Raw genomic sequence first — 20,138 nt, forward strand, 5'->3', positions numbered from 1 at the left:
TTTTTTTTTTTTTTTTTTTTTTTTTGTGTTGTATAAATAGTGCACACCAAGTGTTCGACGAAATTACTAGATTAGAGTGAGGATGGAATCATTAGCTTTCCTTAGTGTTCGAATAAAGCTAAGCTTTGTTTTGGTTTCCGGAATTGGTATCGATGAGATTTCATGAATTCACTTTTTATGTACGGAAGAAGTTTTGATTAGCACAGAACAGATCATTACGATTAGAGACTGATCCTTTTCAGGTGGAGATTAAGCAGAAGATACGTGTTGATGGAGAAGTGAACAGAGCTCGGTGTATGCCACAAAAGCCAACTCTTGTGGGTGCTAAAACGAGTGGGTCTGAGGTGTTTCTCTTTGATTACGCCAGACTCTCTGCAAAGCCCCAAACTAGTGAGTGTGATCCTGATCTCAGGCTAATGGGACATGAAGATGAAGGTTATGGATTGGCTTGGAGCTCCTTCAAGGAAGGTTATCTTTTGAGTGGCTCACAAGATCGGAGAATCTGCCTCTGGGATGTTTCAGCTACTGCCGATGATAAGGTTTTGAACCCAATGCATGTGTATGAGGTAAGTTGAGAGTAACTTTGTTTTTGTTTTTTTTTCCTGGATGATCACAGAATGATATGGGATTGTTGCATCTGATTTAAACCCTGTGACATTGTTTTAGGGACATCAAAGCATCATCGAAGATGTAGCATGGCACATGAAGAATGACAACATATTTGGTTCTGCGGGTGGTGATTGTCAACTGGTGATATGGGACTTACGGACAAACCAAATGCAACACCAAGTCAAAGTTCACGAGAGAGAGGTATAAACCATCTTATAACTTTCTACCTCGCTCTTATATCTAATCTGCGAATCAGAGGATAATTATTATGTAACCGAGGTTTGTTGTGTGAGCAAAATTAATCTCTCATTAAAATACATATTTTGAAGTTAAGAGTGGAGAATTTCTCAGACATGCCAGCTTGGCTGTGTAGACCCTTAAAAAGACTCTGCAATTGACATTCTCCGTGACCATTCTTCACTATTTTGTGTGTTTGCAGATAAACTATCTTGCTTTCAATCCCTTTAATGAATGGGTATTAGCCACAGCCTCCTCCGATTCGACTGTCGCCTTGTTTGACCTTCGCAAGCTTACTGCACCATTACATGTTCTGAGCAGACACGAGTATGCCTCTCTCACAGTTTCTCACTTCCTTAACAGCGTATATATGCTTCTATTTACATTTATTCAATCAAATGTTAAGAACTGAGGATTGGGAGGGATTTGTTACAGGGGAGAAGTTTTCCAAGTGGAGTGGGATCCCAACCATGAAACAGTGCTTGCATCTTCTGGCGAGGACCGAAGACTCATGGTCTGGGATATTAACAGGTACCATAATCAAAATTCAATATTTCTCTTATCTTTTGATTCAAANATATCTAATCTGCGAATCAGAGGATAATTATTATGTAACCGAGGTTTGTTGTGTGAGCAAAATTAATCTCTCATTAAAATACATATTTTGAAGTTAAGAGTGGAGAATTTCTCAGACATGCCAGCTTGGCTGTGTAGACCCTTAAAAAGACTCTGCAATTGACATTCTCCGTGACCATTCTTCACTATTTTGTGTGTTTGCAGATAAACTATCTTGCTTTCAATCCCTTTAATGAATGGGTATTAGCCACAGCCTCCTCCGATTCGACTGTCGCCTTGTTTGACCTTCGCAAGCTTACTGCACCATTACATGTTCTGAGCAGACACGAGTATGCCTCTCTCACAGTTTCTCACTTCCTTAACAGCGTATATATGCTTCTATTTACATTTATTCAATCAAATGTTAAGAACTGAGGATTGGGAGGGATTTGTTACAGGGGAGAAGTTTTCCAAGTGGAGTGGGATCCCAACCATGAAACAGTGCTTGCATCTTCTGGCGAGGACCGAAGACTCATGGTCTGGGATATTAACAGGTACCATAATCAAAATTCAATATTTCTCTTATCTTTTGATTCAAAATTGAAGTTGGATTAGTTAAAAAAGCTGGGTGGATTGTTCAGGGTCGGGGATGAGCAGCTTGAAATAGAGTTGGATGCAGAAGATGGTCCACCTGAGCTGCTCTTCTCTCATGGAGGCCACAAGGCCAAGATATCAGACTTTGCCTGGAACAAAGACGAGCCTTGGGTCATCTCAAGTGTAGCTGAAGACAACAGTCTTCAAGTCTGGCAAATGGCGGAAAGCATCTACCGTGAAGATGATGAGGATGAGGATGATGAAGGCAACCAAAATGCACAACATTCCAATGAAAACCAGAAATGATTCAAATCATTTTGGTGGATGATGACGACTTATTATAACTGTTGTTAAAGTGTTTGAGCCAATATATATTAAACAAGTTTGGTGTATGCACTACCCTAAGTACGAAATAATCGTTTTTCCAGTACATCTGCTATGATTCTTTAGTTTTACAATAAACCCTATTGCAAAGCCTGATCCTGAGATTAGTTCAAGTAAAAGTTAAAACTACATATCCCATTGAAGTCAACAAAAGGGTTTGCTAAGCAGCTTGGGATCACAACTGTAAGAACATTGCAATGGACAGTGGTACAATTAGGCTAGAACAGAGACACTGAGAAAGCCCCTCAAGCTCGAAGTACAAAACAGTCTGCTTCATAGGCATACCTTGTTCTTCACCAAACAACATGATGCTTAATAGGTAATCGAAATTCTGCCTTTACTACCAAACCTGGGTACTAGTATTCAACAAGATTCAAGAATCCTCAAGTATAGTTGTTCTTTTAAAAGCATATAAGGTAGGAGAGATCTCAGGAAGTGAATCTTTTATAACTCACCTGTCCAGAGATCTCACTCGGGCCACAAAGACACTCCTCACCAACTCCTTAAAGCTGTAATTCAGCAGTTAAAAAAAATTCATGCATCTCATCAACAACTTCTGTAGCCAAAACAACTGCTATTTGTCATGCACAAAGCCAATATTCAATCAACTTCTTCGACACACGCTTAAGAAGAAGCAACTCAAGTATGGAAACAAATGGCAGGAGCACACAAAATATTTGAGTTTGTATTAACAATATCATTCTTCTAGTTCGGCAAGCTCAATAAGGAAATACAATGGTAGGTAAACAGAGTCAGAGAACAAAAAAAACAAAAATGAGAACACAGAGGAACCTGTGAGAACACAAAGGAACCTGAGCGGAGCTGATGCTGCAGCTAAACTCTATAACTTATTTGGAATACAATATCTATGCTGGTGGAAATAGATGGTACAAGCTTGATGGTACTTCAAACAGCTCTTGATGCGCGATGCCCACCTAAACGATGACCAAAAGACATAAGTGAGTTCATGCCAATTATATGAAGCAAACTAAAGGAGAACGTCAAGAATCTGCTAACATACAAGGCTAGAGTAAACCAATAATCAGATTAAGTAAATAACCTCCGGATTTCAACAGTTACCCCTAAAATCATAACGATTTAAATAGAAAACTGGAAGGTATAAAAAGTGCCACCTTTTCTCTTATTCGAGACAGATGCATTGGCATTGTTGAATGATCCGTTTACATTTCCACCTAAGTTCTGATTAGCCAAGCATTGTAGCTGATCAAAATCACAACCACCCAGCCCTTGGTCATTGATAGATGCACCTTCTTGGGTGTTCCCTCCAAACCCATTCTGAGGGCAGTAAACTTCGTCATCGCATTGTACATTACACGGATTCATCATGTGGGAGAAAGAAGGAATATTTGCAGACATAGGCTTCTGATAAGGAAAAGATCCAATCTCCCCATCAATCCTTCCTCTTAAATCAACAAGCAAACACTTGAGTCTGGAGACCTCAGCTTCCAAGGTAGCCTGATTTTGCAACCTCTTCACAAGCTGCTGATTCACCGCCCTAAGCCTTGCGACCTCGTCCTCCAAGGAAGCAGCTTTAGCCTTCTTCTTCTCTCTATACTTCCTAACCGCTTCTCGGTTTCCCAAAGGTCTCTTCTCACCCTTCTTCCCACAAGACTCAGCTGTATCATCAGTGGAAACTTTTTCATCGCTCTCGTCAGGAAGAATCTTGGTGTGGACATGGAAACACGTGTGGGTATGAGTATTCTCAGGTCCCGTGGGGTTACAGGTGTGAGTGTGGGTACAAGCAGCATTGGCATTAGTAGTATCCATCAAAAGCCCATCAAAGAAACTATCCATCGAACAGTTGCTAGGTGGTAACTCACCCATATCCGAACTCGAAAACACTTCCTGATTCGAGAATTCAAGCTCGCCGTCCTCCATTACCACAAAACAAAATCAACCTTTTCTCTTCAATTGACCTCACCAACACACAAAAAAGATCGATACTTTCCCAAAATCAACTGAAACAAGTCAAATCTCGAGCTCCGGAATCAATAAAAATCCCTAATTTCACAGCAATTCGAGCAATTCAGCAACAGATGATACTCAGGTTCTGCTTAATTCAAATACCCGATCTTCTAAATTGAGGACAAAACCCGTACCTCTTTACTCGAGAATTCGAAACGCCGAAGCTGACTAAGCGGGATCGAAGCAAAACCCTAAAGATCGAATTTTTTTTGTTTGTTTTTAAGAAGAGCTAGTGATGAATAAGGGGAGAGCTCGGAGTTTTTAATAGAGTCGAAGAAGAGGTGAAAGGAAGAAGAACGAAGACGTATGGTTTATAAAGAAGAAGACGCACAAAACAGATGGCGTCGTTTCGGTGGCCGGAGAAAAGACATGGGGACGTACGATAACGATTTCGAGTTGCACAGATTCATTTTTTTTTTTTTTAATTAACCCAAAAATTAATTTTAATTTCGAACGTGATTGGAGCTTAGCATCTTTTATATTAATTAATTTTATAATTAAGCAGACTCAAAACTTTGTATTATCATCATAATAATAATATAAGACTAATAATATGGATGGACCAACAAGTTTACATGAGAAAACAAAACTAAACAAAAATAATAGCAATAGTTATAACATTGACTTGAAAAGAAACAATAATTTTTCAAGTACGGACGTTTATTCGTTTTTTCTCATTCTTGTTTCTTTATTTTTAGTCTTGTCCAATTTCAGGACTTGGTTTTTGCTGGCTATTTTTAAATTTACATTTTTCTATATAACACAACTAATTTTCGCCAATCATGGTCAAATTTTAGAAAATCAAAGCCAAGTTTCTACAAATACAGCTAAAAAAACCTAGAGCTATAACTGTTACCAATTTATCTTCGTTATATTTTTGATTTTCTTTTTCTTTTTGTCTACCAAAACACAATATTTTGAGGCATCGACAAAAGAATTGTAGAAATCCGTAAAAGTAGATTATCCTTGGACGTTTACATGTATATCTGTGTTTTTTTTTCCCCAAAACGGAATAACTAAGTATTGGCAAGAAGAAGTTGAATATTCTTATTATTAGTAAATTTGTATTCTCTAGGTATTGTAAATTTCCAAATATGTTATTGTTGTAATTCATATGATTATAAGACAGCTAGGTTCACGTCGTTATAAGAAAACAAATATATCTTTTGTGGTTTTAAAAAATCAAATAGAAATTTTTTATCACCAGACACCAGATCTACTTTATTTTTCTTTCTGATTGAAAAATAAAATAAAAAATTGATCGTATAATTAATAATCACCATCTACTGCTATCTTCAACTTGTTATCTTTTCTCTCTTTTGGAAAGCTTGTATTTACTTAAATAGTTGATTGATGTAAACATCAGTGATCGTGAAAGATGTAGCTTTCTTTTAGGGTTTGTACTTTATATATTGTAAAAAAGGTTGCAACTATTCTATTTCTTTTGGCTAGTGGGAGTACTTAATTCATTTATGTATTTATTCGATATTCTCTATGTTTTTTGGTTTTCTTCCTCCGTTTTGACCATTAACTCGTTCTTTGTTACCTAATAGATACATGATGATCAATTCAGATCTGTTTAAAGCCTCTTTATAAACACTAGTGTTTTACAATGTGTTCTAAACTCCTATATAGACGACGCTTAAATGTTAGGCGACAGTAAGATGCTCTAATTTCATGAAATGCAGAGGTGTCTAGCTAGGAAGATTGGAAAGAAAATAGCCAAGACCCAAGATGCTCAAATCGAATTAGGTGTACGTGTCAATTTCACTTTTGTAGACCATTTTCCTCCTATTTGGCTTGAATATAATTTATCCAGATTCTAATTGATAACATATCAAACAATAATACCCTAACCATTAGAGTCCACAACAATATCATTATTTTGTGTTTTAGTTCTTATGCTGACCCGTAAACGCCAAATAAGTTAGCATAACCAGTTAACGTATACATGTACTTAATAAATAGTTACAAATTATACTATTATATGTTTTGAAAGTCCAAACAATAGTATAATCTCTTTTCAAATACGATTCATGAAATGGTCACTTTTAACGATATCTCAAGCAACCCGAATCCGAATACGGACAAAAAAACAGAATGTGGCATGTCTCAAGCCATCATTTAAAAAAAAAACCAGATTTCTTAAATAAATTAAGTTTTGCTTCAAGCAGAGTTATATATAGAATATTTGAATAAAATCAAACATTGTTCCTTATAAAGTGGTGAACAAAAAGAAAAAAAAATTGTATTTAGTAACATTCCATAATTTTTTTTTTAAAGTTGGTTTTAACATAATTTTTGAAATTTTGATGTTAATCTAGGAAAGCAAAAAATAAGTTTGTATTAAATTAGTTTTATGCATATATATATATATATATATATATATTATAATGTTTTGTGTATTATAATACTGGCATAATTGTTTATGAGAAATTTGTATTAGTTTATTTTTAATTGGAGTATTAATTTGTGTATTATAATACTGGTAGAATATCATATTAGAAATTTGTATTAGTTTAGTTTTTGCACATATGAGAAATATTTTTGTTTCATAATATAAAATGTTTCCAACTTTCTACGCAACTTTTAAATTAATTTTATATTTTATATTATGAAATATTGTTTATGATTGATTAAACTTTTTAAAAATAATTATTTTTTAATATATGTATTTTAACTTAAACATAATATATTTTGAAACAGAGGAAGTATAAATGTAAGTTGTGTAAATGCTCACTATAATAACTAAAAATATTGTAAAATCACTTTCGCAACAACAATTTAGGCAACATTTTAAATTTGTTCATATTTTCTTGTTTAGTGTTGCCTTAATCAATTCCTTTTTTTATACATAGACACGTCAACAGATTCTCCTGGCCGTTGATCTAATGATAAGTTGATTTTTTCTTTCCCTTAGATATCATCAATTTTGACTTATTACATAAGTAATCTCTTCAAATGAAATACTTTTTTATATGTCCTTGCCGTAATATCGCAGTACTATAATGGGAGTTGATGATTTCAAATAGCACTATAATGTGTATTAAATAGCACTATAATGTGTATCGCAGTACTATAATATATATATATATATGTGTACATGTATATATATATGTATATATTCAGCAACTGACAAAGAGCAAAAGTGGTAAAATCATATAAATAAATATGTCATTTTCTAAATAGTCTAATGGTTCTACTAACAATTTGGTCCAAAAATAAGGAAGAAGACACAATTTCGGATTTAAAACAATTTGGTAGTATTAAGATCTGAAGTCAATCGTAGCAGAACACATTATAGTGCTATTTGCTAAAGATAAAAACAGGATAAGTTAAGAAAGTTGTGTCTTCGGTTAGCTTTGAGCTCATCTCCATAGTAACATGTCATTATAATATACAAGTCTCAAGCTTCAAGCTTTGTCTATAGGGTCAAATTTGAATTGGTGCATCCCAAAATCAGATTTTTTTCGCTACCTATTAATTAACAATCATCATCTCAGATGTTATTTCTCAAATAAAAAAAGTTACCAACTAAACTACAGACACTAAGAAACAAACCCTAACTAAAAGCAGAGTGGCTCCCTAGATGAACACGAAGAAGAGAAAAGACTGTTGTTAGTACTTCTCTCCATACTGCTGACTGATGCAGATTCGTCGTCTTCCACCTCAAGCATCGCAACGCTGAAGTGTAGTTCCGCGCTGGAATCCGGGTAAACCTCGTCATCGAAGCAATCTTCAATTTCTTCTTCTTCCATTATCCATTTCCCCACTTCGTTTTCATCTCTTAGTAGCCTCAGTATCTGAAGAAGCAATAAAGATAGTTCTTGACAAGGGACTTAATTAGTTTTCTTGGAGGAGGAGACAAAATCTTACCTGTTTAATATTGGGACGATGTGTGGCGGATCTTGTGAGGCAATGTGAAGCAGCAAGTACCATTCTTTGAAACTGAGACTCGTCGTATATATCTGTAACTTCTGGATCCAACAGCCCTTTTAAATTTCCATTCTCAATCAACGGTTTTGCCTGCATTCCAAGGAAGTATCTCTTTAGGGCTTTATTAAGTGTTTCTTACGTCACAAGTAACCTGCGCAACAAAAAAAAACCTACCCACATGATCAAACTCTCTTGTCCTCTAGGATTCTGAGGCGAAATAGGATTTCTTCCTGATATGAGCTCAAGCAGAACCACTCCAAGGGCGTAGACGTCGACTTTATCACTGACTTTTCCGTACATGAAATACTCCGGTGCAAGGTATCCAAAAGTGCCCACCACGTCAGTTTGTATCGAATATTGTGAAGATGTTGTAGGTCTCCACATCGACAACCCAAAATCTGACAGCTAATCCTCAAAACCATAGCTATCAATTATGAGTTCATGAAGACAATTAGCAAAAGAAATCAAATTCAGAAGCTTTCATTACCTGAGGTTGGAGCTCATCTGTGAGAATAACGTTGGAAGTTTTGACATCTCTGTGTATCACTGGCTTAGAACACCGGTTATGAAGATAGTCTATTGCTTCCGCCAAACCGATAGCTATCTTGAACCTCTCTCTCCATGATAATACATGCTTTCCCTTTTGCTTACCTGCAGAATCAAGCGTCATCATCACACTTTATACCAAATCAATCAGAATCTTTAATATATGTGTGTGTGAAGTTTGAGAGTGGTATGTGTTACCGTGAAGGGTTTCCTCTAAACTTCCGATGGTTGAAAGATTGTAAACGGAGATCAGATCATTGTTTTGGACACAAACACCAAGTAACGGTGAGATGTTTTGGTGACTCAAAGAAGAGATGATGTTGATCTCATGAACAAAATCTTTCATAGCTTCTTTAGTTGATGACTTCAAGATTTTCACAGCAATGCCTTTTCCATCTTCAAGAATCCCTCTGTACACTTTGCTGCATCCTCCCTTCCCAATCAGATTATCTGTCATGTAAAGTCAAAGATCAATACAAACTCATCACTAGGAGAAGCAGAGGGAAAAAACAGAGTACCTTGAGAGAAATTTGATGTTGATTTCTGAAGAACATTGTAGTTGAACCATTTCTTGTTTTCTGTCAATATGTCTTTGACTTGTTTCTTGATAGAGCTTGTCTCATAGTTAAGATTCTGCTGATGATGATTTGGAAACCGTTCAGGTAAGCTCATGACCCAGTTGACCACTGAGACTTTTCTCGTGTGCCATTTGTGAACTTGTGGTGTCCCTAAAGTTGCACTTTTAAGAAAAGGCCAACCTGGTTTATCATCTAATAAAATATCTATCGATGGAAGTGAAATCGATCTTTTCCTCTTTTCTTCACCCATCATGCTTGCATAAGTTGAGAGCTTGGCCTCAAAACTAGATTATAAGCTGACGTATAAACACCAGAGCCAATGCTCTTGGAATTAGGTAGTGATGGCCAAGACTTCAGCCGTTGGATGCAATTGCTTCGCACAGAACTTAGCAGTCCGATGTGTAACAAAATCCTGAAACCTGAAGATGTGGTTAGCTTACATCAAAAATTTAAAGAAACAAAACAGTTTTGTTTTTCTTTTTCTTTCAAATACTTGTTATAAGATTTTTCTCACCTTAGTCTTCTTGGAATTTTGTTTCCAACTACAAAAACTTTGTGAACCGAACTTTCTTGTAAAGCCTGTCCTATAAGCTTAACTGTCTGTGGGAGCTAAATGCTCTTTTATCTGCTACAAACAGAGGAATCAAACAAACAAAAAACTCCATATTAGAGCAAGTAATTTGTTGATGATATCAGGAAAAAAACAAAACTTATTTGTTTATGTAGCCATTTATATCAATTATGGAGAAAAAATGTGGTTATTTAAAATATAAAATATTAAAAAATAAGTGTTACCAAAACTCGTTGTACGTATCTATTATTAAATTTGTTAGTTAATTAAATCGACATAAGAATCGAAATCCGCCACCATGCATGTATACCATCAGCATTTTGTAATTGTACCTACTACGACTAAAAACAAGATTGACTATACAATTAACAAAAAAAAAAACTCTTACAAATTAAAGATAATTATCCGACGCAAATGTTGATCTTCTTCTATCGGGAAATCATAGAAAGATGATTGAATCAATTAACCGATCGGATCAAGAAAGTGTCGGCGAGAAAGAGAGAGAGAGAGGTGTGTGTGTTTTTGGGGAAGACAAGAGAGTGAGAGTTAACACAACAGAGAGATACATTGACCAGTTTTGTTTTACAGATTTTATTATTTTTATGTTAATAACCTAGGGGAAACCGGCAAATATTAGCGGGAAACCCTCGGTAACCGGTGAGTCAAAGGGGAATTGTGAGTGAGTGTCTACTGGCTATTGCGGGTTATACGTAACAAACACGCCTCGACTCAAACAAGGCTGCCTCCTACGTACGGCAATGGCTCTTGAGAATTAAATGAGCAAGAAGAGTTCGTGCACTCTACGCACTTTTCTTTTCTTTTTTAATTTAAGCATAAGAAGAATTTGGAAATCTCTTACCATATGTTTTATCTGTTTTTACTTTTTGTTAAGTAGGCAAGTAAGAAAAGTAAATGAAGGATAATGTAATGAATGAGATGATTTGTGGAAGAGAATGAGATGACTCATATAGTCATATGCATGTTAAGTATATTTGGTTAGCTGTTTGGATTATTTTAATCCTAATAACTTTAATCTGTTGATCACTTTGAACAGCTCGTCCTCGAATTTTTTTAATTATTGTATGGTTATATTGGTTTTGAGCGGCAAGTAGAAGAACACATTAGACGACAAATGATCAACTATAGACTAATAGTAATTAAAGCAGAATATATATTATTCAGAAACAAAATGAAAACAGTCGGTTTTGGAAAACAGTGTTACAAGGATTTTGGTTCGACTTGAGTGATTGCTTAGGTAGATATTCTTATCACTGTGTTTTGTGATATTGACGTCATAAAACCAAGTTAATGCAATGTGCATGTGTCCAATTATTGAATCAAGATCAGATAACTAATGCTTCGTACTCGTGCCTTTAGAGTATATAGGCTATGAATCATATGCTATCAGTATCAAGTAATCTTTAAAGTTAAGAAGAATATTAAAAGCCATTTTTTTTTACAGTTTTTACCTGTAAGGAGTTTTATTGTGACAGTCTGTCTATATGAGATTTTTAAAATAATTTAAAATATATATGATTCTCAAAAACAGTTGACATATGATTCATATGATATCAATGACATATTATATCATAAATCAAGCTACCGACGCCTAGATATGGATTTATAGTAATTTCCTAGATTTGGTATTGTAACATTCATAACACATAATCAGAATAATATGGATACAAGTTCTTAACATCGGTCTATACAGTCGCCTAGAATATGATCTAAGATTCTATGTCGTCCATTCATTAACGAATCTTTCAGAAATTATTAGTTAAGTACTAGATCTTCTGTATAAGAAAACTTGATAGTTCTAGTTCATATTTATTTCCCAGCAATTAATCATATAAACCAAAAAAAATATATATATGTATCGACTATTTCACTAGCATGTGGATTATGATTTTCACAAGAATGAATTATGCAAAACCTATTTTGATTACACATGAAAAGATTGTTATTTTATCTACTATATATATTACGTTACTAATTATATTCGATTAATTTTTGTGTTTGGATGTAATAAGACACTATAATGTTAAAAGAAAGCTACGAAGTATCATCACGTTTTATATTACAAAACTTAATGGAAACTCAATTTTAGTGCTATATTACGAATCAAATATGTATGCCATCGACGAAAGTTGGTACGTACGAAAACATATTATAGTCTTAGTCTCTATTGTATTGTGATTGAAAGGCTTATAATTAGGTGAATATTAGTTCACTAAACGTCCTGACACATAGCTGACATATTTTAATTAATTTGGTATTTGTATGAACCGAATAAGTCGAGGGGGCAGTTATAGCAAAGAAAGTCTTAGAAAGAGATTGATTAACAAACGAGATTCGTTTGGTAAAGACAAGCCGAGCTCATCTCTATGATAGATCGAATAAGTTAACACAATAATACTCATTCCGTTTCAAAATATAAGATGTTTTAGAGAAGTTTTTTGTTTCATAATATAGGATGTTTTCAAGTTTCTATGCAACTTTTAGATTAGTTTAGTATTTTATATTATGCAGTATTGTTTGTTTCTGATTGGTTGAACTTATTAAAAGTAAAAACTTCTTAATCTGCGTGCTTTAATTAAAACATCCTATATTTTAAAACGGAGGAAGTATCGATTATCAAAGATTTGATGAAAATCAAATGTTAATATTTTCACAAGTCTAATTAATAAAATAACATTTCAAATATATTTGTTGAAAGAGAAGGCTTTATAATGATTTGCAAACCTTATAAAATAGTAAGTGCAGTGCTTCATTGGTCTCTAAGTATGTCCTAACAGATGTTTTCAAGGCTGTTAGTGTTTGAGGGAAACACTTTGGTTCTGAAATCATCAATACCAGAGATCAAAGTTGGTGATTTGGTGAATGTAAAGGAGGACTTGCAAGCTGGTATTGTCTGTCAAAGTACATTTTGAACATCCTTGTCTTAGTTTTGGATTGATTGAACCAGCAAATGTTATGCATTCGATGGAATCTAACTTACAGACTTGCTGTGTTTGGAAAAAATATGATTGAACAAGAATTGGCAAACGAAGGTTGAGCTCTAACTATAGTAGAAACAAGAAACAGTGAGAGGGATCCTTATATTCATGTTGCAATCATCTCTGCAACAACAGTACCAACTTCTGGATGAAACTACATAAGAACTTAATTGGAATATAATCCTCAAAACGATTTGTGTGAATCTAGGAAACAAATAAATCAAGCATTCGTGCTATATTTACAGATCAAAATGCAAACAAGAATACAAATACTTGTTACTAGTACTTCAACTTTGTCAAATTTTCAGACTACAAACAACAGATTACTGATTCGTTGGGTAAACACAAGTTATGAAAAAAAGGAGAAAACAAAATACTTGTAGCTCTATTTCTCCTCTTCGATTCCTTTCTTCTTGCTGAAATCACAGTATTGAACAACCTTTCTGAGATTTTCTCTTTTTCTTCTTCTTGTTTTTTGGTGGCTGGAGAACGACCTTGATAGCCGCATCAAACACCGCTTTTACATTCTGTTTTAACAGATAATGGAAATGGGAAAAAACATCAGCGGATTCAAATGGAGATTTTGGACCAGTGGTAAAGACTAGATAAAGATATGGACTCTAAAGTGGTTACCTGTTGAGTTTTTGCACTGCATTCGATATAAGCAGGTGCCCCAATCAGCTTCTTTAGTTCTTCACCCTATTTTGATACGATCAAATGATGAAAATTGTGGGGTTATAACACGGAGGAATGCGTTATAATCAAGTGAGAAAAGGTACCTGAAGAGTAGAGATAGGCACAGCTCCAGGGTGCTCGGCAAAGAACTGCTTATCATCTCGAAGATCTGAAAGAGAGTCATCACAATATCAGAAAATTTCCCAAAACAGAAAAAATGGTAATGGGTTGATCAAGGGTTGAGTTAAAAAGAAACGAACCAAGCTTTGTTCCAACGAGGATGATGGGAACACCAGGAGCATAATGTCTCAGTTCAGGAACCCACTAAAAGCAAGAAACCAAATGGATTCTATCAGAATCACTGAATGAGAATTAGATAAAAAAAGGAAACAAGTCTCAGGGGACAACCAAAGATTAAACCTTTTTAGAAACATTTTCATAGCTAGCTTTGCTGACAAGTGAGAAAGCAAGTAAGAAGACATCAGCTCCGCGATAGCTCAAAGGTCTTAGTCTATTGTAGTCCTCTTGCCCTGTCTCACCGAGTAAAAAAAAAAACACAAATGACTCTCTGTAAGGAAGAGGAAGAAACTGAAAAGACAAAAGAAAGAACACCACAAATCAAAAGGATTAACAACTTGCCTGCAGTATCCCACAATCCCAAGTTGATAGTGGTCCCATCCACAATCACATTGGCACTGAAATTATCGAACACAGTTGGCACATAATCCTGTCACATCGAAAATTCCACTCTTAACATTAGCCACAAAGATCATAAAACAGATCACACATCCCAGAGAAACACTGCAAATTTTGCAATGGTATATATGAATAGCTGAGATTATCAAATCCTAAAAGATCACTACTACAGTACAATCACTCACTGAGATAGCAGAAAGAACAAGACTTTTAAGAAAACCCCAACAAATATACTCATAATAGAAGCACCCAACAACAAATCCAACTAAACCCTAAAGCTAAAAATTTCATCAAAATCAAAGTAAAAAAAAAAAAAGAAGAGAACTTTATAAACTAACCGTGGGGAAAGTGTTGCTAGTGTAGGAGATGAGAAGACAAGTCTTTCCAACAGCGCCGTCACCGACAGTAACACACTTGATAAACCTCGAAGCACTCATCTTTTTCTCTTTCTTTCTCCTTCTTCAAAACTTCAAAAACCCTAATTTTATCACTGAATTGGGGATTTGAGAGAGAGAGAGAGAGAGAGAGAGAGAGACAGTGAAGGGTTGGGTTCTTTTAAAGAGGAAGAAGACAAAGAAATAGCTGCCTGCAAAAAAGTCACTCTCCCCAGACTAGAGTCTTCCTACTCTCTTCCCTTCCCCTCACCTCACATGCACTTCAATTTCTTGGTCTCTCTTCTTCTCTTCTTCTTCTACCCTTTTTTTTTTTTTTTCTTCTCTCTTACAAAAATTTAATAACATTTTTTTTTTAGTTAGCTGGGTGCGTTACCCAAAAACAAAAGACCCTACCAAAATTTATGGGATGATAAATAATTTAATTAATTAATTTCGATATTTTTTTAACCGAATACGGTAAGAAACCTGTCTAGTTTTTTTTTTGGTCAAAGAAAATTGGTTTTTTATTCAGCATAATAGGCGAAGAATAGGGTAAAACAGACAATTAAAAATAGTAAAAAATAAAATAACAAAAAAAACAAAATTTGGGGAGAAAAAAAGAAGAAGAAGAGAGTTTTAATGTTACAACGGTAGATTCTATTTCAGAACGCGTAAATTTCTCTGGAAACCTGAAAAGCAGAGTGCGAAACATTCTCTTATATCATTGCCTTTTTTCAAAGCTTGTTATTTGAGCTCTCCTTGTTTTTTTTTATTCCTCCGACAAGGACGAGGTTCCAATAGAACTTAGCTTCTTGTTCTTTCGACACACACAAAAAAATAAATAAAAAAAGAAGAGAGTTCATCAATGAGAAAACATTCTCTTGATCGATGGCTTTTAACAGCCGTTCTAGTGGTTCTCCTCTCTTCTTCATCATCTTTCGCGGCCAAGAAGGACGCAAAGAAGAAGAAGAAGAGTAATAAGGAGGTGACTTACGATGGAACATCTTTGATCATCGATGGCAAAAGAGAGCTTCTTTACTCCGGCTCTATTCATTACCCTCGCAGCACTCCTGAAGTATTATATATTTTTTATCACATCTTCTCTGTTTTCTAACATATTTTTTTTTATGAATTCATACTGAATGTGATTTGGATTTGGTTTAGATGTGGCCAAGTATCATTAAGAGAGCGAAACAAGGCGGTTTGAACACGATTCAGACCTACACTTTCTGGAATGTACACGAGCCTGAACAAGGACAGGTAGTTAAAATACACAAATCGATTTATAGAATACAAAACACGCATGCATGTATTCTATAGGATTTTTTTAACATAGTTTTTGTTGTTTTCGTTAGTTCAACTTTTCGGGCCGAGCTGATTTGGTGAAATTCATAAAGTTGATTGAGAAGAATGGCATGTATGTGACCTTGAGGCTTGGACCGTTTATCCAAGCTGAATGGACTCATGGGTAATAAAAGCTTCTTATAATTTTGATTTCTCCTTTATTCTTCAAATCATATCCTCATTTGTTTTACATTTTTTTTTTGTTACTGAATATCAGAGGACTTCCCTATTGGCTTAGAGAAGTTCCTGGAATTTTCTTCCGCACAGACAATAAACCATTCAAGGTATATACATAAGTACATACAAAAAAAATGTTAAAATCATGTGGCACAAGTACAAATATTAACATATGTACCTAACAAAAAACTATTGCAGGAACATACAGAAAGGTACGTGCGGATGATACTCGACAAAATGAAGGAGGAAAAATTGTTTGCTTCACAAGGAGGCCCCATTATATTAGGACAGGTGACTTAGAAAGAAATCTATATATTGATTTCAGAAAATGTTATAAAATGATGTTTTTTTGTAATTAATGTGAATGTATAAATTTGTGCAGATAGAGAACGAATATAGTGCGGTTCAACGTGCATACAAACAAGACGGATTAAACTACATTAAGTGGGCATCTAAATTGGTGGACTCAATGAATCTTGGGATCCCATGGGTTATGTGCAAGCAGAACGACGCTCCTGATCCTATGGTAAAGTAGTTTTTTACTTTGTTTTTGATATTGTGTGTTTGTCACAAATGGAAGGAAATGTTCATAAAACATTGAGAATTTTATGATGAATACAGATCAATGCTTGCAATGGAAGACACTGCGGTGATACTTTCCCCGGTCCTAACAAAGAAAACAAACCATCTTTATGGACAGAGAATTGGACTACTCAGTGAGTTTTTTTTTTTGGCTAAACTTAATTTAGAATTGTAGAAACTTGATATTCATTCATACAAGTGTTAAACATCTTGCGAATTACTTTTGATAGGTTCCGCGTGTTTGGTGATCCACCAACTCAAAGATCAGTAGAAGACATAGCTTTCTCTGTTGCTCGATTCTTTTCCAAGAATGGAAGCCATGTGAACTACTACATGGTATAATGGGCTCATTCCAATAAACCATCTTTGGAAATATTAATGCAAAAGTGATTGTTCAAATTCTTAAAATGGGGCTTTGTTATGTTATAATCTTGTAGTACCATGGAGGGACTAACTTTGGAAGAACCTCTGCACATTATGTAACCACAAGATACTACGATGATGCACCTCTTGATGAATATGGTTTAGAAAAAGAGCCCAAGTTTGGTCATCTCAAGCAACTTCACAATGCTCTTAACCTCTGCAAGAAGCCACTTCTTTGGGGTCAACCTAAAACTGAGAAACCTGGAAAAGACACAGAGGTACTATTAGCATCATATATTTACACATAACAAAAAAAAAAAGATCATGATACTTGCCAAAATAATTACGAGGATTTAACTAACTTTTTTGGGTATATAATTAAACAGATTAGATACTACGAACAACCTGGAACGAAATCTTGCGCAGCTTTCTTGGCTAACAATAACACTGAAGCTGCAGAAACCATCAAATTCAGGGGGAGAGATTACGTGATAGCGCCTCGTTCCATTAGTATTCTTCCAGATTGCAAAACTGTTGTTTACAACACTGCACAGGTGAAGCAAAAACATTAACTTACTCCATTTTATTCGACGAAATTCAAGAAAAGAGGATAGTTTTTAAAACGTTTCTTGTTTGTTTGGATTGGACCAGATTGTTTCACAACACACTGCAAGGAACTTCATGAAGTCTAAGAAGGCGAACAAGAAGTTTGATTTCAAAGTGTTCACTGAAACATTGCCTAGTAAACTCGAAGGTGACTCTTACATACCCGTTGAGCTTTACGGTTTGACTAAGGATAAGACAGACTATGGATGGTACACAACAAGGTAAAATACTCTATATGTTCATGTGATTGATATGTACGTATATATGTCAGATATAAAAAGAAGAGAATCTTGAAATTTAAGTTTGTGTTTGCAGTTTCAAGGTTAATAAGAATGACTTACCTAAGAAAGGAGTCAAGACTTCTGTGAGGGTTGCTAGTCTTGGACACGCGTTGCACGTTTGGCTTAACAGAGAATATCTTGGTAAGAATTGTAATAAAATGAAATGATCCACAAAGTATAAAAATGAGCTATACTAATGATATTGTTCTTACCAGGAAGTGGACATGGAAGCCATGAAGAGAAGAGTTTTGTTTTCCAGAAATCGGTTACACTCAAAGCAGGAGAGAATCATCTTATTATGCTTGGTGTTCTCACAGGATTCCCAGTCAGTAACTAACAAATATAATTCTAAATCTGAGTTTTAAGACCATATATATAGATGAAGACATGTTTCATAAATGTTGTTGGCTTTGATTTTTTTGTTCTTACAGGACAGTGGATCTTACATGGAGCATAGATACACCGGTCCTCGTGGTGTATCCATCTTAGGATTGACTTCTGGAACACTTGATCTCACTGAAAACAGCAAATGGGGAAACAAGGTTTGAAAACAATCTCTCAATTCCTCTGTAATTAGCTAAAAACATTGAGTGTATATCTCCTTGTTTTGATCCGGATTCTCGATCTTAAGGTCGGTATGGAAGGTGAAAGACTCGGAGTTCACACCGAGGAAGGTTCAAAGAAGGTCAAATGGGAAAAATTCAACGGAAAAGCACCAGGACTCACATGGTACCAGGTAACAGAAGAAAAAGAAACTATTGAGAAAACAATATAGAAATATATGATTGGTAAAAAATATTGAAATTTTCTAATCTTCTCTAATTATATTCACTAATGTGAAACATTGCAGACATACTTCGATGCACCAGAGAGCCTAAACGCAGCGGCGATTCGCATGAACGGAATGGGAAAAGGGTTGATTTGGGTGAACGGAGAAGGCGTTGGAAGATATTGGCAATCGTTCTTGTCTCCATTAGGTCAACCTACGCAAATAGAGTACCACATCCCTAGATCTTTCTTGAAGCCCAAGAAAAACCATCTTGTTATATTCGAGGAAGAGCCAAATGTGAAGCCTGAGCTTATGGACTTTGTCATTGTCAACAGAGACACTGTTTGTTCTTATGTTGGAGAAAACTACATCCCAAGTGTTAGACATTGGACAAGGAAGCAAGATCAGGTCCAAGCCATTACCGATAACGTGAGTCTCACAGCTACTCTCAAATGCTCAGGCACTAAAAAGATCGCAGCTGTTGAGTTCGCTAGCTTCGGGAACCCTATTGGTGTTTGTGGAAACTTCACTCTTGGTACTTGCAATGCTCCTATTTCAAAGCAAGTTGTTGAGAAGGTAATTAAAAAAATCATAATTTTCTCTTCTTGATGTACAATGTGTAGCTTGTGGTAGAACTAACCAACCAAAACACACTATTGCAGCATTGTTTGGGAAAAGCACATTGTGCGATTCCGGTGAACAAGAGCACGTTCGAACAAGACAAGAAAGATTCATGTAAGAACGTTGTGAAGATGCTTGCCGTTCAAGTCAAGTGTGGTCGTGGCAAGAAGAACTGAGGGTACATATCATCATCATCACACTAAATTATATGGTTCATGTATCGGGGTTTAGTAGACCAAATTCAAAAAGTGTTGTGGCATCGAATTTTTTGTCGTTTTGTTTGTATTTGATTTCTTAAATTTATCATCACTAATACACGAGTAAGATATTCGAATATGATCCAATCAGAAAACAACTAACATAACCCCAAAAAAAAGAAAAAAATGGTACAATATAAGTTTTATCGAATGTTTTCATTTGTTTAATTAAGATTTAAATGCTCGCCGTTTAACAAATACGCGTGCCGTTTGACAACAACATTTTGTGTCATCTATGCAAAAAAAAAAAAAAAAATCTAAAATAAGCGAATGAGGTCCACGGAAAGGTGTGGCTGAGGAAAACAGCAGATAACTGACACCGCCCATTCAAATCCCGTTTCTTATTGGGTGGTTTTATCTCTTTGGCCCAAACTTCAGTGTGTTGTTGTAACCAACTAAAA

The 20,138-nt window shown here is 35.2% G+C and overlaps 5 protein-coding genes across 11 annotated transcripts in view; 2 read left to right on the forward strand and 3 right to left on the reverse strand.

The window, feature by feature from the left end:
• Positions 1-2,427, forward strand: part of LOC104721283 (WD-40 repeat-containing protein MSI3-like) — a 2,898-nt gene extending 471 nt beyond the window's left edge. The window contains exons 2-6 of the mRNA XM_010439231.2: positions 211-566; positions 667-810; positions 1,049-1,173; positions 1,282-1,377; positions 2,043-2,427. Of these exons, the coding sequence (XP_010437533.1) occupies positions 211-566; positions 667-810; positions 1,049-1,173; positions 1,282-1,377; positions 2,043-2,301 (980 nt within the window). The 3' untranslated portion in view covers positions 2,302-2,427. The remainder of the gene's footprint in view (positions 1-210; positions 567-666; positions 811-1,048; positions 1,174-1,281; positions 1,378-2,042) is intronic.
• Positions 2,371-4,776, reverse strand: LOC104721282 (basic leucine zipper 19). 3 transcript variants are annotated; one of them, XR_756976.2, is made up of 4 exons: positions 3,513-4,765; positions 3,192-3,314; positions 2,835-2,888; positions 2,371-2,735 (listed from the first exon to the last, which is right to left on the reverse strand). XR_756976.2 is itself a non-coding variant. In XM_010439230.1 (3 exons), exons 2-3 carry the CDS (start codon positions 4,276-4,278, stop codon positions 3,286-3,288), a joined length of 795 nt encoding a protein of 264 aa, XP_010437532.1. In that variant the 5' UTR covers positions 4,279-4,401; positions 4,500-4,776; the 3' UTR covers positions 3,009-3,285. The 3 variants fall into 3 exon arrangements, 1 of the variants encoding a protein (XP_010437532.1); XR_756975.2 differs by having other exon boundaries at positions 2,371-2,888; XM_010439230.1 differs by lacking the exons at positions 2,371-2,735; positions 2,835-2,888 and having other exon boundaries at positions 3,009-3,314; positions 3,513-4,401; positions 4,500-4,776.
• Positions 7,701-10,552, reverse strand: LOC104721284 (proline-rich receptor-like protein kinase PERK12). 5 transcript variants are annotated; one of them, XM_010439235.2, is made up of 8 exons: positions 10,385-10,552; positions 9,940-10,050; positions 9,366-9,844; positions 9,046-9,297; positions 8,789-8,952; positions 8,476-8,706; positions 8,242-8,391; positions 7,701-8,168 (listed from the first exon to the last, which is right to left on the reverse strand). In XM_010439235.2, exons 3-8 carry the CDS (start codon positions 9,676-9,678, stop codon positions 7,932-7,934), a joined length of 1,347 nt encoding a protein of 448 aa, XP_010437537.1. In that variant the 5' UTR covers positions 9,679-9,844; positions 9,940-10,050; positions 10,385-10,552; the 3' UTR covers positions 7,701-7,931. The 5 variants fall into 5 exon arrangements, with proteins under 5 accessions (XP_010437537.1, XP_010437536.1, XP_010437539.1 ...); XM_010439234.2 differs by having other exon boundaries at positions 9,940-10,053; XM_010439237.2 differs by lacking the exon at positions 10,385-10,552 and having other exon boundaries at positions 9,366-9,837; positions 9,940-10,124.
• On the reverse strand, positions 13,209-15,037 carry LOC104721286 (rac-like GTP-binding protein ARAC3). Its single transcript, XM_010439239.2, has 7 exons — positions 14,702-15,037; positions 14,307-14,394; positions 14,088-14,197; positions 13,928-13,991; positions 13,772-13,836; positions 13,626-13,691; positions 13,209-13,519 (listed from the first exon to the last, which is right to left on the reverse strand). The coding sequence occupies exons 1-7, from the start codon at positions 14,798-14,800 to the stop codon at positions 13,415-13,417; spliced, it is 597 nt and encodes a 198-aa protein (XP_010437541.1). The 5' UTR covers positions 14,801-15,037; the 3' UTR covers positions 13,209-13,414.
• Positions 15,156-19,816, forward strand: LOC104721285 (beta-galactosidase 11-like). Its single transcript, XM_010439238.2, has 17 exons — positions 15,156-15,812; positions 15,902-15,997; positions 16,093-16,205; positions 16,299-16,365; positions 16,457-16,549; positions 16,641-16,784; positions 16,880-16,974; positions 17,071-17,176; positions 17,278-17,481; positions 17,590-17,757; positions 17,855-18,030; positions 18,125-18,231; positions 18,306-18,415; positions 18,522-18,632; positions 18,722-18,826; positions 18,941-19,435; positions 19,522-19,816. Exons 1-17 carry the CDS (start codon positions 15,603-15,605, stop codon positions 19,654-19,656), a joined length of 2,535 nt encoding a protein of 844 aa, XP_010437540.1. The 5' UTR covers positions 15,156-15,602; the 3' UTR covers positions 19,657-19,816.

The sequence above is a fragment of the Camelina sativa genome, chromosome 11 (genome assembly GCF_000633955.1).
Source record: "Camelina sativa cultivar DH55 chromosome 11, Cs, whole genome shotgun sequence".
Lineage (NCBI taxonomy): Eukaryota > Viridiplantae > Streptophyta > Magnoliopsida > Brassicales > Brassicaceae > Camelina > Camelina sativa.